Source organism: Prunus persica, chromosome G1, assembly GCF_000346465.2.
Source record: "Prunus persica cultivar Lovell chromosome G1, Prunus_persica_NCBIv2, whole genome shotgun sequence".
In the NCBI taxonomy this organism is placed as follows: Eukaryota; Viridiplantae; Streptophyta; class Magnoliopsida; order Rosales; family Rosaceae; genus Prunus; species Prunus persica.
The window spans coordinates 32,291,251-32,307,894 of record NC_034009.1 but is presented as its reverse complement, the minus strand read 5'-3'; the positions used below and the strand labels follow the sequence as shown (position 1 = coordinate 32,307,894).

The 16,644-nt window shown below is 37.3% G+C and overlaps 2 protein-coding genes across 4 annotated transcripts; both read left to right on the top strand.

Moving 5' to 3' along the window:
* LOC18789266 (pre-mRNA-processing protein 40C) lies at nt 1,205-10,221 on the top strand. Of its 2 annotated transcripts, none has more exons than XM_007221877.2 (16): nt 1,205-1,868; nt 2,705-3,009; nt 3,098-3,241; nt 3,525-4,173; nt 4,312-4,448; nt 5,338-5,375; nt 5,513-5,591; nt 5,719-6,174; nt 6,671-6,754; nt 7,220-7,360; nt 7,460-7,566; nt 7,942-8,065; nt 8,395-8,538; nt 9,103-9,249; nt 9,413-9,535; nt 9,669-10,221. In XM_007221877.2, the coding sequence occupies exons 2-16, from the start codon at nt 2,713-2,715 to the stop codon at nt 9,984-9,986; spliced, it is 2,988 nt and encodes a 995-aa protein (XP_007221939.2). In that variant the 5' UTR covers nt 1,205-1,868; nt 2,705-2,712; the 3' UTR covers nt 9,987-10,221. The 2 variants fall into 2 exon arrangements, with proteins under 2 accessions (XP_007221939.2, XP_020409932.1); XM_020554343.1 differs by having other exon boundaries at nt 4,285-4,448.
* LOC18792129 (transcription initiation factor TFIID subunit 15) lies at nt 12,068-16,258 on the top strand. Of its 2 annotated transcripts, none has more exons than XM_020555708.1 (8): nt 12,068-12,309; nt 12,778-12,945; nt 13,087-13,442; nt 13,557-13,751; nt 14,496-14,579; nt 15,189-15,270; nt 15,356-15,482; nt 15,764-16,258. In XM_020555708.1, the coding sequence occupies exons 2-8, from the start codon at nt 12,826-12,828 to the stop codon at nt 16,000-16,002; spliced, it is 1,203 nt and encodes a 400-aa protein (XP_020411297.1). In that variant the 5' UTR covers nt 12,068-12,309; nt 12,778-12,825; the 3' UTR covers nt 16,003-16,258. The 2 variants fall into 2 exon arrangements, with proteins under 2 accessions (XP_020411297.1, XP_020411296.1); XM_020555707.1 differs by having other exon boundaries at nt 12,068-12,314.

The window sequence follows — 16,644 nt, the reverse complement described above, 5'->3', positions numbered from 1 at the left end:
TTTTGAGTTTTAATATTCATGTGATATGTACGAGTTTAATTTGTTATCATTCTTCTCAATAAGAAATGTTTTTAAAAAAATCATCCTAAAATATAAAAGGCAAAATATAGGTCAGATTAGTTTAGTTCGGTTTTTAACATTACAAAGTGATCTTACATCTAATCCAATTAATATATATAATTTTTGTTTTAAATACCAGGTCCAATCTCGCTTGATCCAACCCTGTGAATTCCGATTTTCAACCCTGTGAATTTTGGGGTTGAGATGGACCTTTCAACCTGCCCAAGTCGAACTTCAGTTTGGTTTTTTTAACCGATTTTCAATATTATATATATATAATTAACATAAGTTTGGAGTTTGTAATTTAAGTGATTAAAAATAATTATCCATGCACTCAAGGTTCTAGGTTCAATTCCTCATTCCCTCAATATTGCCTTTATAAAAAAATAACAAAAATAACAAAAAATCACATCAAAAAAATAATCCAATTTGTCCAATTTTCTTATAGAATAAAAAATAAATAAATAAAGAGAGCTAGAAGAGAAACGGTTCAATATATGAGTGGGGTGGTTTGGTTTGGTTTGAATTTTCACCACAAAACTATGGGCAAATCAATTAACCATTAAGCGATGTAGTTTGTTTGGTTTTAGTTAGATAAATTTAGGGAAGAACCCTACTACATGTAGACTGTATTTTGTTTGGTTTTAGTAAGGTTCATGTGGTTTGGTGGTCTATGACTCATTTTAGTACTTTAAAAAAATATATATATATATATATATATGTAATCATTTAGCGCAATTACAATACAAAGCCAAACTTTTATAATGTTTAGTGTTTCAGCTTTCATAACTTACATTGCACACTTTTCAAATCTATAATTATGTGAAATGAAACAAAACAATTTTACTTTACAGTTGAAACAAAAGCACATCAAATATTTAATATCTTATTATCTTATGATGTCAAAATGATCAACATAACAATATTATAAAATTATATATATGTGAATTTAGTTAAATTGGCTAGAACCGATGTACTCTTCATTTTGCATTCGAATTTAAATTTCACTCCCTATTATTTAAATAAAGTATAATATATTTATATAAAAAATAATATTATAAATACAAAGCACATAAAAACTAACAACGCACATAACATTATAATTTAGAAATATCCAACATCCTAACATTCTTCAATAGTCCATCAAAGTGACAAACTAATGATCCAATTATATTAAAGGTCCACATCAATAATTCGTTTACAAACAATCTGGTTTCGTTTATGAAGGTCCACGTCAATAATTCGTTTACAAACAGTCTGGTTTCGTTTATGAAGTTTTCATATCGGTCAAATTAGATCAAACCAAACTATTTACATTTTAATGGGTTGGGCTATGATTAGATTGAGCTCGGGTTAATCTCCTGTAAACCTACTGACCCAAAAAAAAAAAAAAAATCCTGTAAACCCTTTAACCCTACCCCACCCAAACAACACTAGCTTCGGATCGAGTCGGGTTGAGTCCGCACACGTTGCAGCCCTAAATTCCAACCCCGTTCGCCTTTCAATTCTAATTTCTACCATCTGCCTGTTGTTTGCTCTTAAACCTTTTTTCTTTTTCTTTTTCTTTTTTTTCAAAATATTTGTAACTGAATTCCATTCACCTCCGTACTCTCGCTTCGGCCTCAGCGGGGTCAAAACGACGGCAGGCGAAGATACACTGACGCGAACGCTAACTTTCACCGTCGGCTGCGGACGAGAGACCTAACTCGTCCACTCTTCTCTTCTCTTTGATATTTATTCTGATAAATTACTCATTTCTGCTCTCTAGTCTCTATCGTACGACGCACCGCTTCTGCCTTCACTTTCTGGTTCGTTCATAAACAACTCTCCCTGCTCTCTTTTTGTTTCCAGGGAAAATAGTTTCTTAGGAAATTAGAGGATAGTGCTTACGCTTTCGCTTACTTGGTTTCTATTGCGTCTCTCCAGCTAGATTCTTATGTTTGGCAATGAATTGCCAATTGTATGAAGAAACAGCATTCTCCAAATAGAATGGAGCCCTATGCACTAGGGTTTTAGCTTTGTCTCTGCTATTCGTGCTTCGCTGTTACTTAGCATCTTCTATTTCAGTTTTTTGTTATTTATTTTTTGGTATAATCTATTTTAGCTTCCTTTTACCGTTGAAGATGAAAAGTTATTTTAGTACCAAGTACCAACCCTGTTGAGTTATTCAATAGTTAGCTAGCATTGAAGCTGACCACTGAGTGATAAAGGTCTGAGAAGTTCCTTTGAAGTCTTGGCGGGGTTTATTCAGACACACATTATGCATATGTATTATATATTATCACCTAGTTTAGCCATACAATAATGAAAATAGGGACCTAGGTTAAAAAAAACACTAAATTAATGTTCTTACTATGGTTCATTTCAAAAGGTTTAGGCCTCTTTGGAAAGGGCACCAGTAGTGCTGTTTCATTTCAGAGCAATGCTCCCCCTGTCAGGGTTAGCATTGCCAAGGCTTGAAACCTGCTTGACTTAAAAGGATTCTTATGAATTTTTTTAATTTGATTGTAATGTAGTGACGTTGGTAATGGCACAGACATGCTTTTTGTTACCCCCAGAAGCATATGATTTGGTTTGTTAAATGAAGTGTATGCTTATAGTTCGGATAATTTTTATTCTTATCTTGTTGACTTATTATATGCAGTTCAAATAATGGCATCGCCAGCTTGGTTACCGCAGGAAGTGAAGCCATCCGTGTCTCAATCCCCTGTATCTGTTTCACCTGCTGGTGGCGCTTCAACACAAACTTCAGCTTCACTCGCTTCAAGTGTAGGCCTACATACCTCTAATAGCTCAGGTGGTTCTACAACTGATTCAATACAAGAACCTTTGCAGGCTAAATTCTCCAATGCACCCAGCTTCGCGGTTCCTGCATCTTCATTCTCTTACGGTGTGCCTCCCAATGCAAACATCAGTTTTGGAGCCTCTCAGCAGTCATCACCTGGTTCTGTCAGTACCAATTTATTAATGCTGTCTTGCATTTTATATGGATGTAGTTATGATTTGTGGCTCTAATTTGATGTTTTCTCTAATTTAGGCAATTCAGTCAAATCCGCCTGCATCTCCAAGGGTTCAGCCCCCAGTTCCTGGCTTGTCTTCTTCTGCCAGTCCCTCTTTTTCATACAACATTCCAAAATCTGGATTTTCTTTCCCTAATAACCAGCAGTTTCAATCTGGCATGGTGAGGGCTATTTCCTTGAATGCATATGAGATTATATTGAGTAACTAGTATTGCTGCAATGGAGACCAGAGGGCATGCTGTAGGAAGGTGTATCAAGTGACTGTTTATTGTTTTGACATTATACTAAGTTCTTATTATCCTTTCCTAAAAGCAAAAGAGAGCTCTGATCTGTCAATGAATTTTTTATATTCTTGGTGTATGCATGTTGCTCGTGGTCCAGTGGAATGAAAATTTGAAAAATTATCCAAAGAATTAATTGTTCTAATTTTTTTGTTTATTGCAGAATATCCCACCTGCTGTTGCACAAGAAACTGGTAATGTCTCATTGTCATCAACTAGCTCTCATTCTGGTTCGTTGCCTGCTCCTACTTCTTCAAGTTCCACAATGAATCTATCATCAGCTCCAAATATGGGCACAACAACTTCATGGGTTCCCACTGGCCCATCTTTTAATTTGACTTCTGGAATGCCTGGAACTCCTGGGACCCCTGGCCCCCCAGGAATAGCACACCCTGTGCAAATATCCTTTAATCCGACTGCCCCGTCTGCACCCATTGATTCTTCTTCTGTAGCCCTTAGACCTAGTATGCAAATAGCTCCTGTCGCGTCATCAGCTGTTCAGCCACAAGTAGGCGCTCCTTACCTATCTTTATCTTCTATGGGCGCTCCTCCTCAGGGAGTCTGGTTGCAGTCCCCACAGATAGGAGGCTTTCCTAGGCCACCGTTTTTGCCGTATCCTGCTGCTTTTCCTGGCCCCTTTCCTTTGCCTGCACATGTTATGCCTCTCCCTTCTGTTCCTTTACCCGATTCTCAGCCTCCCGGTGTCATCCCTGTGGGAAATACTGCAGCAATTTCTTCGCCTTCTGCTGCTTCTGGTCATCAACTGGCTGGGTCTTCAGGGATACAGATAGAATTACCTCATCCTGGTATTGGTATGATTTGACTTTCATACTGATGTATTAGCTCTCTCTCTCTCTCTCTCTCTCTCTCTCTCTCTCTTCTCCCCTCTAAACAATTCAACATTGGGTATTGGCGTTGTACAGATAACAGGAAACAATTCCATGATGCAGGCAACGAGAATAGAGCTTCTGTTAATGAACAATTGGATGCCTGGACTGCCCACAAGACAGAGACAGGAGTTGTATACTATTATAATGCTTTGACCGGCGAATCAACTTATGATAAGCCCCCTGGATTTAAGGAGGAGGTATGTGCAATTACGATTAATTTTTAGGTTCAAATGATATAAACTTTTGTGAAATTTCAGTTTGCAAGATGCCTTATCTTGGATTGACCACCAAATGCTGTTGCAAGATTACTGTATTTGAGATGCAGATTGAAAATCTTTTGAGGTGGATTTTGTTGCTGCTGCATCATTTCATTCTGCGACCTTGAATTTATTATGTTCCTCCTATTAAATAGTATTTTTATTTTAACCAGAACACCTTGTTGTGTCCACATTCCAATATAAGTGGTGAGAAAGTGGACCATATTCTTCTTCATATCCCTGTAGGTATGGAGCTTTGGTCCCTACTCTTCTCATGCGTAATTTATGACTTGTGTCTAGGTTGTTTGTTGATATGTTGGTATGCTAGTGCGATGTGGAATGAGGTTCCTTGTGCATTATTATGGAAAACTGCAAGTGCTTTCGGATGATATGGATCTTTCAGGATAATCGTTAAGCTTTTCGTCTGTTCAGACAAAAAAGTAAAAAGAACTTTTGTTTCTGAATTTGCTTTTGTTCTTGCAGTGTTTCCTATTGCAGACCCTGTGGTAGTTTTGCTGTCCTTTTATTACTTATAGAAAAATTGCATCCTATTAGTCTTAATTGGATCAGAGATGGCATTGCTTTGAATGCTATGACAATGAGAATTCCATTCTACAACTCTTTTTTTTATTATAAAAAATCTCATTCTTATAGGGATTTATAAGATAAGGATAGAGAATTATTAGAATCTAAACTTCAGTGCCCCTAGATCTGGTTATAACTTATAAGTAAATGCTTGTTTCCTTTTTCTAGGCATCACGAGTAACTTTAGCCTTGCCAATTGGGTTGGTGTTATGTCTGACTAATTTTGAACTGCTGTTTTGTGCAGCCCGATAAGGTCTCTATGCAGCCAACTCCAGTTTCGACGTAAGTTCTACTTTATCCTTTCGGGCTTGTCCCTTTTTTCCCTACCCTCTCGTCGTTGTTTCAGAATGTCTCTACAATCTAGAAGCAGCATAAGTTTTATTTATTTATTTATCCTTGTTTTGGTTTTATTTGTTTAGGGTAAATTTATCTGGAACTGATTGGGTATTGGTCACAACAAGTGACGGGAAAAAGTTTTACCATAATGGCAAAACCAAGGTATGGGTCGTATGCTTGCCTTTTAAAACCTTTGGGTACTCAGAAACTCTGTCATATAAGTAGGTGTTACTAGTCACGCGACACATAATTAACCTTACTCCATCTTTCTTGCTTTTTCTACAATCAGGTAAGCAGCTGGCAGATCCCGAATGAAGTGATAGAATTGAGAAAGAAGCAGGATGCTGATGTACCAAAAGAACATCCAGTATCAATCCCAATTAACAATGTAATGACTGAAAAAGGATCTGCTCCGATTAGTTTGACTGCTCCAGCCATTAACACAGGTGGTCGTGAAGCCATGGCATTTAAACCATCAGCTGTGCAAGGAACATCATCTGCACTTGATCTGATTAAGAAGAAGTTGCAGGATTCTGGTGCTCCTGTTACTTCCTCACCAGTTCCAGCACCATCAGAATCAAATGGCTCAAGAGGAGTTGAGAGTACACCTAAGGGCCAGCAAAGCGATAATAGTAAAGATAAGCTAAAAGACATCAATGGGGATGGCAACTTGTCTGATTCCTCATCAGATTCAGAGGATGCGGACAGTGGGCCAACAAAGGAGGAGTGTATTACCCAATTCAAGGTATCTTGTCACTTCTGGCTTTTTATTAAACCAGAAGTAAATATGAAACTTGAAGCTTTTCACTTCAATTTGGAATCTTTCTTCTTCTTTTATAAATAGGTCATGGTAATTGTTATTCAACTAAATATGATAACTATTTTACAACTTCGTATTCTGATGACATAAAAATTGATGATATTCACTTTTTTTTTACTACAGAGATACAAATTGTACTCTTATAGTGGGATTAAGTTTTAAATATTTTCTTTTTTGTTTATTATATATGGTTTTGAGTAAATTGACTTTGGAATATGCCGTGCTGGTGATCATTCTTGAAGTCTTGAACTTGGACCTTTTGTATATAGAAAGTGTGGTTTGCTTCTTTGGACTCTTTTCTCTTTGATGCAACTTGAAATACAACCATTCCTGATTGAGTTGAAGGCTTTAGTTGATTTTACTTGAGTTGATGCAACTTGGCTGATGAGAAATGGTAATCATCTGGAAATTATATATGCAGGAGATGCTTAAGGAACGAGGAGTGGCACCATTCTCGAAGTGGGAGAAGGAACTGCCAAAGATAGTGTTTGATCCACGATTTAAGGTTTGATGAGTCTAAATATTAGGAATTTCATTGTTCGGGAATTAGGGGGCTAACCTACAACTCGAACTGCTTGAAACAAGTTTGTTGGATTCATGTATCTACTAATTTTTGGAAGGGCGAATTTGTTTCTGCCAGTTCTTGGGTCAGTTCTAGTGTCATCAATTGGCTTAGGATGCATGCTAACAACTAATACTAAAATTGTTTTTAGTCCTGAGAGAAGTTAACTTTTTTGGGAAGTCAATATATGCACTGTTTGGGAAGGGTAATATTTGCATTAATTGTTGTGAGTACAGTAGGCAGGCTCTTTCAAGGCAGGAGGTCTGTGCTGACCTCCACGGCACAAACTGTCGTAGTTGTGGAATTTTCCTTTTATCTGCAGTGTTATCTACTGTTTTTCTCTGTCTTGCTACACTAAGAAATTTGTGGTTATAGTTTTCTTATTGTTAAAGGTCTCCACTGTTGCAGGCCATTCCAAGTCATTCAGCTAGGAGGTCTTTGTTTGAGCACTATGTTAAAACACGTGCAGAGGAAGAAAGAAAGGAAAAAAGAGCAGCTCAGAAGGCTGCAATAGAGGGATTTAAGCAGCTATTGGATGAAGCATCAGAGGTCTTGTAGATTGCCTTAGTTTGAATCATGCTTGTGTCTATCTTTTTAGCTGAACTGTGGGGATTGGAGATTGCTTATGGAATCTTTTAAAATTTTCAGGATATTGATCATAAAACCGATTACCAAAGTTTCAGAAAGAAATGGGCCAATGATCCACGCTTTGAGGCTTTAGATCGAAAGGATCGTGAGCATTTGTTGAATGAAAGGTATCACCTAATAAGAAGACTACATGTATATATCCTTGGTGTTGTGCATATAAAGCTGTGAAGTTAGTCTTTTATTCATTTATTTTTCAATAGGAAAGTAGACTTCTTATTCTTAATAAAATGGAATTGTACAACAGAGGACATGATGTCCACTGAAGGAATACAAAATCCTGATAATTAATAATCATCTGCCTTCAATGAAAGCAACTAGAATATATATCCACCTAAAGTAGTAAGTTAGTGACTAGATTCCCATATTTCTTGGGTGTGTCTTTTAGTCTATATATCTCTTTGGATTCACACGGTATATCTAATTTTGCTTCTATGATAAATTTATATCAGAATGGTCATGTATGATTTTTATTGTACTTGCAGGGTCCTTCCATTGAAGAGGGCTGCTGAAGAAAAGGCTCAAGCAGTGCGTGCTGCTGCTGCAACTAGTTTTAAGTCCATGCTTCAAGAAAAAGGAGATATTACTGTTAGTTCTCGTTGGTCCAGGGTAGGTACATTCAGGTTGTGGTTTATTATATGTGCAGAAGAGTGTGCTTCTGGGTGTCTTTTGTGCCAAAGAGGAATTTGGGCTGCTTCATTTTGAAGCAATTCTTATTGTTGTTTTAGATCATTAAGATATTTTAGAATGACACACGGATCTGCCACATTTTGTGAAATCTAAATAATGGGGTCAATAAATTATATATTAAAAAACTTTTGAATGTAGGTTCTGCACCAAGTAAACAAATATGAGATACTAAGTGTGCTAGAAATATTATATGAACCTTGCATTAATTTTTCTCTTGTAGAATCATTTCTGTTGGGGACTTGCTGTAGGTGAAAGATAGTCTGCGGAATGACCCAAGATACAAATCCCTTAGGCATGAGGATAGGGAAATATTATTCAATCAGTATATATCTGATCTAAAAGCTGTGGAGGAGGAAGCAGAACGAGAGGCAAAAGCTAAGCGGGATGAGCAGGTAAAGACTCTGTCTACATTTGTTAGGAACTCTCTCCTCCTTTTCTCTGTCTGTTTGTCTGTCTGTCTGTCTGTCTCTCTGTCTCTCAGACACACACACACACACACATGCGGTTGATACATAAAACGGGTCTTTCATAGGCTCAAAAGGTTTGCATGATTGGAATCAAATACTTGTACTGAACATATATCTGTGTATATAACTATATGTTTTAATAATTAGTCTTTGTTAATTTGCTAAACTTCTGAAGATTAACCAATAATGATAACATAAGTGAACCTTACGTATGAGAAAACCTTTATTAAAAGAAGTGGGAAATTTAAGGTGGTAAATATGGAATGATTGATTTATTAACCAATATGCCTCTTCTTTTTTGTTTGGCTATTTTGTTATTTATCACTTCAGGTGGTGTGTTGGTGGGGATTTCAGAATTAGTTCTTCAAAACATTTGACAAAGAACTTATAGGACCTGAAAAAAAAGAAAGCAGAACCTATATCTTATTAGTTTATTGCATCTAAAAAGGAAAATTGTTAAGATTTTGTCTTCCCTGCACTGGCTTTCAGGAGAAACTGAGGGAAAGGGAGCGAGAATTAAGGAAGAGGAAGGAAAGAGAAGAACAAGAAACGGAGAGGGTGCGACTGAAAGTTCGCAGGAAGGAGGCAGTTGCTACTTTTCAAGCTTTACTTGTGGAAACAATTAAAGATCCTCAGGTATTATCTTTGGTAACTTGGTTTTATGTTTTAGGGACTTTGTCCTGGGCTTCATTATCTAAAACCATGCATCTGAGATGTATTGATGCATATCTAGTATGGTATGAATGTGATGTATAGTGTATTAATAAATCATTATGCGTTTTGTTTATCATGTACTCAGGCATCTTGGACAGGATCTAAACCTAAATTGGAGAAGGATCCACAAAGGCGTGCAGCCAACCCTGACTTAGAACCATCTGACATGGAAAAGCTCTTCCGGGAACACATAAAGAGGCTAAATGAGGTAATATATAATCTAGTGCTTGGATCCATTTGAATTTTGTTTCCATAGTTAAGAATTGTCTTTGTTGCTTGTAAATTATTCCGGTAAAAGAATGCACCCTTTGTAATCCTACTTAATCGTTTGGCTTTTCCAGCGATGTGCGCATGAGTTCAGAGCTCTGTTGGCTGAAGTCTTGACTGCAGAAGCAGCGTCCCAGGAGACCGAAGATGGAAAAACCGTTCTAAATTCGTGGTCCACAGCAAAACGTCTTCTAAAGCCAGATCCTAGATACAATAAGATGGCAAGAAAAGAGAGGGAAGTGTTGTGGCGACGATTTTCCGAAGAAATGCTACGGAAGCAAAAGTCAGCACTTGATCACAAGGAAGACAGGAAAACAGATGCTAAAAGTAGAAGCTCTGTTGACAGTGGAAGAGTTCCCTTTGGATCTAGGGGTACCCATGACCGAAGATGATGTTTTGGTTAGAATTTAGAGACTAGGCTTTCAATTTGTTTTGCCCAAGTCCTGATTTTCATAATTTTGACTTGAGTAGGAGAGGATACAGACACAAACCGACGCTGCTGTATTATAGTTGTATAATATTATTTGAAGTGATTAAGCTGATTTTACTAGCGTATTATTTGTAATGTTACAAGTTTTACTATTTAACCTGAGCTTTCCAAGTAATTGTACTGCTAAAGAAGAAAAAGAAATGTCCCAGCATCCCTAGCCTACAAATTTTATTCAAGGACGTAATTTGTCCAGCTATCTTGTCCCTCGGGAATAATTTGTTGTAGCGAATGCTTGCTTACCATTGAAATGCATGCACATATTATACTGTTTTGGTGCAGCGCATGACTTTAAAATTCATATGCTTTTACAAAAGGACAAACTAGCTTATAGGCTAAACCCCTCACGACCTTCATTTCAAAAATGAAATTCATTGCTTCTCTCTTTGCACTAGTAACCTTTGTTACCCAAATACCGGTTTCTGGCATGTCCGTTAAATGTCTTTGTTTTGGCAATACCTCTGCCTCCAACGGATTCTGATTAGGAATTAGCCCCATCACTATGTACTTCTACTTTTTTTTTTTAAGTACAAGTGATAGTCTAAATTAGGGGAATTTCTCTCACACACAATTATGATGTTGTGGAGATTCGAACTTGAGACTTCTGGTCTATAAGTTAAGGCTCTTTTTCATTGTGCTAGACCCCATTGACATTATTTTTCTTATTTTTTAAAGAAAGTAAAGGAAAATATTTTGTTAGTCACGACTCATGCCACAACAAGTGATTTAATGACCAAAAAATATATCATTTGTCTAATGTTCTTAGAGTATTTTAGAATCTTTTTTACTGAAAAAAACTAAACCAAACTTGCAAAAGTCTTGTATCAAATTTAAATGCTTTGCAATTTCAGTGATGAGGAGGTGTTTAGTTATATGAAGAAATTAAAGAGAGAGACATAAGTAAAAATAGAAGAGCTTCAGTTGCGTTAAGGGAGGGAAGGTTTAGATAGCGAGACCTATACCGGCGAACGTTTGGTCACGATAGACCTATTCCGACAAATTTTTTATTGTGAAAATTTTGTCAGGCTAGACCTATCCCTATGAAATTTTGTTGGATAAACGCATCCATGTGCAGTATCTATGAAATTTTGTTGGATAAACGCATCCATGTGAAGTATTGTAGGATAGACCTATCCCAGTGAAGTATTGTCGGGTACATCTATCCCGACGAAATTTTGTCAGAAGAGACCTATCCCAACAAATATTTGTGGGGTTATATCTATCCCGGTAAATGATTGATGGGTAGACCTCCGGCGAATTTGGGTAGACCTTCGGCGAATTTGGGTAAACCTATCCCAACAAATTTTTGTCTAGATAGACATATCCTAGCAAAGTTTTGTCATGACAGGCCTATTTCAGTGAAAGTTTGACTCGATAGAGTTATCACGACAAAAATTGGTATGGTTATATCTATCCCATCGAATGCCTATCTCGAAGAATGTTTTTCAAGATATACCTATCCCAGGAAAGACCTATCCTGGCGAAATTTGTCGGGATAAACCTATCCGGCGAATTTTTTATTGAGTAGAGCCCCTATGTTGCACGGGCACGGATATGGAGACACGAGGAAAAGAAAAATCTCAAAAAATTTGGACATGGGGACACGACAATTAAAAAATAATAATTTATAATAATACTTATATATATTAAAAAATAAAATATTGATATTCATTCTCCAATTTCACAATATCCATATATAGTGACCCGTGTCCAGAAAATTTCTTTACTGTGGACACGACGTTGATTGTTGGACACAGGTGTCCTATACTTTGACACTTAGGCTTAGTGGAGTGTCCATGCAACATAGCCTTTTACCCCGGCGAAGTTTTGGGGGAAAAAAAAAAAACAGAAAAAAAAGGGTAACAAAAAAGATTTAAAGTGTGAAATATTAGGGTAATACAAAAATTTACAAAAAAGAATTTTTTATTTTTTATTTTTTATTTTTTTGTTGTTGATCAAATACAAAGTGAAATATTAGGGTAATACAAAAATTTACAATAAACCGATAATTGGTGCTAGTGGCTGAAGCTGGAACCCAAGTTTAGAATTAGGGCTTCCAGTCTCTCTCTCTTCTGATCCTGCACTAACATAGTTATCTTCTTCAATCGTTCGCGATTATACTTAGGGGTTCGCAGATAAAGACAGCGGAATCGCACAATTAGGGTTAGGGCTTGCACATTTGAGAGGCTTGAGGCTTGCGACCGCCGTTAGGTTGAAAGGAAACTCAGGTAAGGTAAGATTTGGTCCTGACAATCAGCTAAAAGAAAAGGAATTTGAAATTCGGAAGTCCTGATATTGGGACATCTGACATTGTATGACGATGCCAAATCCATGGAAGTCTTAATTTTTCTTTGCTGGTTTTCTGCTCGTTTCGTGGTAACATTGTTCAGATGGTGTAAGACTTAGGAGCCTCATATTTCTTATTTGCTTGAGTAATGCTATATTCCTCAATGGTTTCGAATGGTTCAGTAATTTGGTAAAAACCATCCCAACTTTGCAGTAGTTTTTAACCCGATGTATTTTATCATCATTGGCTTGTTTATGAACTACACTTAAATACATTGTCGTTCCTTGGTTTGCTCTGCCACGTTCAATCCTTTGCAAAATAAATGCCTTTCTATCTAATACGTTTAATATTTGCATATTTCAATACAACTAGAAAAAAAATGTCTTACTTTAAGTATGTCTTTGTGAAGGATTGGAGTTGGTTTTCACTTAGCCCAGTTTCATGAAAGTGGAGCTATATGGCAACCTATCCAGGAAAAGGAGCTCCTTCAAATGGGTCTGTCTATGTTTGCAACTTGCCTGAGGGGACTGATGAAAATATGTTGGCTGAATATTTTGGCACCATTGGGTTGTTAAAGGTAGGGAGTTTGACCGGGTATTGTCAGAAGTTGCACTTGCTACTCTTTAACTGACCTTCAACATAAGTTTCTTTGTGCATATGGAATTCTCATATGTTTTTTCTTGCTTACTCTTTTTCATTCTTGCCTTCTACTATTTAGAAAGACAAGCGAACAGGCCGACCAAAAATTTGGCTATACCGAGACAAACTGACAAACGAACCTAAGGGAGATGCTACTGTAACATATGAAGATCCACATGCTGCATCAGCAGCCGTTGAATGGTTTAACGACAAGGATTTCCATGGTAATGCCATTGGGGTTTTTATAGCAGAGTCAAAAAGCAAAGATGATCAGATTCATAATCCTGTGGGCGATCCAATTGTTGGTGGTGAGTATGATGGACTCGAGGAAATTGCTCAGGATACAAATGGAGGTGTTGGCGGCGGTAGAGGTCGGGGTGATGCTCCTGGGAAAGCATGGCAACAAGAGGGAGACTGGACATGTCCGAATACAAGGTCTGTGATGTGAGATTGGTGAGCAGCTCTTTCTTGCACTTTTTTGAGCATTTGTATTTCTTAAATGTAATATTTACTCAGTAAATGGCTTCTCATGCCATATTTTTCTAGCAGCTGTTCCAACGTGAATTTTGCATTTCGCGGTGTGTGCAATCGCTGCGGAAGTGCTCGACCTACTGGTGCTTCCGGTGGTGGCGCAGGAGGTGGTGGTCGTGGTAGGGGTCGTGGACTTGACTCTGGGGGCCGTGGTGGTCCTGTTGGTGCTCCTACAGGTGGACTCTTTGGTCCAAATGATTGGCCTTGTCCAATGTAAGACTGCATTCTCCCTCCCACTCTCAAGGCCTTTTCTATCTCGTAGACTCTTGTTACTGTTGTTGTTGTTGTTAAGTTCCAGTCCAATGAAGTGGAATGGTGGGAAATTATTTAATAATTTAGTTCATGAGCAGCTCTGAATTTTAAAAAAAAAATTTGGCTCTGCTGTTTTTACAATAGGTGAAAGTCATGTGAACTTAATTAATAAATTAGGCGACCACAATCTCAGAAGTTTTTCCTATATAAGATAGTGAAGGATTTTCAGCATCTCCATATTTTGGAAGCATGGTTTCCTCGTTATATTTTAAGGGTTTTTTATTTTATCTTCTTGTGATTTTGAGTTTCTTTACATCTTAACGTATCTTTTATCATATTGCGAAGTTTTGGGAGTTAGGTGCCATCCTGCATCAACCTTAGTTAATTGGTTTTTATGACACACATAACACCTTGACATTGTGAGTTGTAAATACTTCATGTTGCATTAGGTTTCATACTTGAAGGCTAAGTTCAGTGAGTCTATATGATTGATGCTGTACTGGCCTACTCAATTGTTGATATTCAGATATATAGAAGTTTGCATATTGCATTCATCTCGTAAGCTAATTCTTTGTGCTTGAAAACTAGATAGCAGTATCTATGCATTTTTTATTTGATGTTGGACAACGATGTTATTTATATTGTGGCATGAGCTGAGCTGAGTGCATTATTGTTCACACTTTCCGTCTGCTTTTTTGGTTTCAGGTGTGGCAACATCAACTGGGCAAAGCGTACAAAATGCAACATATGCAACACAAATAGACCTGGTCACAATGAAGGTGGTGTAAGGTATTACATGATTATTACTTTAATATATTATCAGTTGCCAATGAAGAATAGGAATCTATTGTGTTGGAGACGATGTGATACAGAATAGGAATCTATTGTGTTGGAGACGATGTGATACTAATATAACATAAACATACCTATGCACAGTCTTCTCCTGTTATGGTTGTTATGTACCTATGTTCTTACCTAAATGTGTCAACGCTTCCCTTCCCCTCACACCCACAATATTAAACGGAAAAAAGATACATAATTATTTGAATAATAACCTGTATATGTGAAGAATATTAATCATGTTGTCTTCTCCTTGTAAACAAAGTTAATTGGTCCTCGAAGTACCTGTTCCTGTTTTACATGCTATAGGGATCCACGTTCTTCCCCCTGCCACTCTTTTTTCTCAAACTATTTTCTCAAACTATCATATTTCCCTCCAGCTGCAGAATTAGATACACATTGGTGGTGGTTAAGCAAGAAGACAATATGCTGTTTTTTCCTGTTTTCTTAGGTTACCTCTACTTCTATTAGAAATAATTTTTGGTCTGTACTTTACTTTAGCATTCTTTTGTGACATTTCTAGAGATTATACTGCTTTGCCTTACATGTATTTGACAGAGGGGGGCGTGGTGGGGGTTACAAAGAACTTGATGAAGAAGAATTAGAGGAAATCAAGCGACGTCGGCGGGAGGCAGAAGAAGTAAGATTTAGTTACATAGATAGCATTTGTTCAAGTTTCATATATTTTTTGTTCTGGTTTAGCAGAAATTTTGTGCCATTCTCAGGATGATGGTGAGATGTATGATGAGTTTGGCAACCTTAAGAAAAAATTTCGCGCTAAAACACAACAAACTGAAACTGGACGAGCTCTTCCAGGTGCTGGACGTGCTGGATGGGAGGTGGAGGAAATAGGTACTTGTGCATTTTTTGGCATGGTTATCCATAATGTTTAAGTATGTTGTAATTGATTTAATATTTTAGATTTAAAATCCCTAATTATTGAGGTTATATATCTAGGAGTTAATTAACCCATTCTCCGACATGATTGTCCCTTTTTCCATTTCATAAAATCATAGCACTAAAAAATCTCTGTTCAGCCTGAAGCTTATTTTAGGAACTTTACCTGAATGGTTGTTGCCATTCTGTTTTAGTCAAATAAGTGATTGACTTTGTTCACAATAATGATACGGCAGGTGTAATTGACAGAGATGGCAGGGAGAGAAATAGAGAGAGAGGAAGGGAACGCGACGATAGACCGAGCAGCAAGAACAGAGAAAGAGATGACAGGGATAGGCGTCGCAGTAGAAGCAGAGAAAGGGAAAGGGATAGGGGGAGAGATAGACCTCGAGATTATGATTATGATCGGGACAAAGATTATGGGCGGGACAGGGACAGGGACAGGGATCGAGACCGGAACAGGCACCGTTACTGAAGGTTATGGGATAGAGTTTTGGTTCTCTTATGCAAGTAGGTCGGACTGCATTCGTGTTGAACTTTGTTTTACTTGGCATTTGAAGCTAGTCGGATGGAATATGGGTCTCCTCCACTTTATTCGAACTATGATCTGCGCCCGCATGTAAAATTTGTTTTCCGTACATTGGCACTATTCAAATTTTGCTTTCAACATTTTCCTTTTAAGTTATGAATATTAACTTGTCACAATTGAATGGGTTATTTTCGAAATTGCATGGTTGCGTGTTTTTTGTTTCGAAACCCTATTTTTTAAGTTTTAACAAAGGATGGATATGGGTTAATGGGTCTAGCTCAGTGGAAAATAGTCATCCCATGACACATTGGCAGTGTATGTGAGAAAATTCCTCCCAAATATCACTTTGTGTAAAAAAAAAAAAACAAACAAACAAAGGATTGATATTCATTTAGATCAACTTGCTTAGTCTTTCTTTCTTCATTTTTTCAACAAAAGGTAGAAACAAAAGTACCACAATGCACAGCTCTACTCAACTACCTAAATGATATAACACTTGTGATTTCACCTTCGACCTTTTTTGTTTTGTATTTTTATACAACTGACCTTCCACTCTTATTATTCTTAAATTGCCAAACCCCATCCGCA

Coding starts and splice junctions, on each gene's coding strand:
- LOC18789266 (XM_020554343.1), top strand. CDS start 2,713: ATGGCATCGCCAGCTTGGTTACCGCAGGAAGTGAAGCCATCCGTGTCT. Junction 7,361..7,459: donor TATTGGATGAAGCATCAGAG/GTCTTGTAGATT, acceptor TAAAATTTTCAG/GATATTGATCATAAAACCGA. Junction 8,539..9,102: donor AAGCTAAGCGGGATGAGCAG/GTAAAGACTCTG, acceptor ACTGGCTTTCAG/GAGAAACTGAGGGAAAGGGA.
- LOC18792129 (XM_020555708.1), top strand. CDS start 12,826: ATGGCAACCTATCCAGGAAAAGGAGCTCCTTCAAATGGGTCTGTCTAT. Junction 13,443..13,556: donor TGGACATGTCCGAATACAAG/GTCTGTGATGTG, acceptor TTTTTCTAGCAG/CTGTTCCAACGTGAATTTTG. Junction 14,580..15,188: donor CACAATGAAGGTGGTGTAAG/GTATTACATGAT, acceptor TGTATTTGACAG/AGGGGGGCGTGGTGGGGGTT.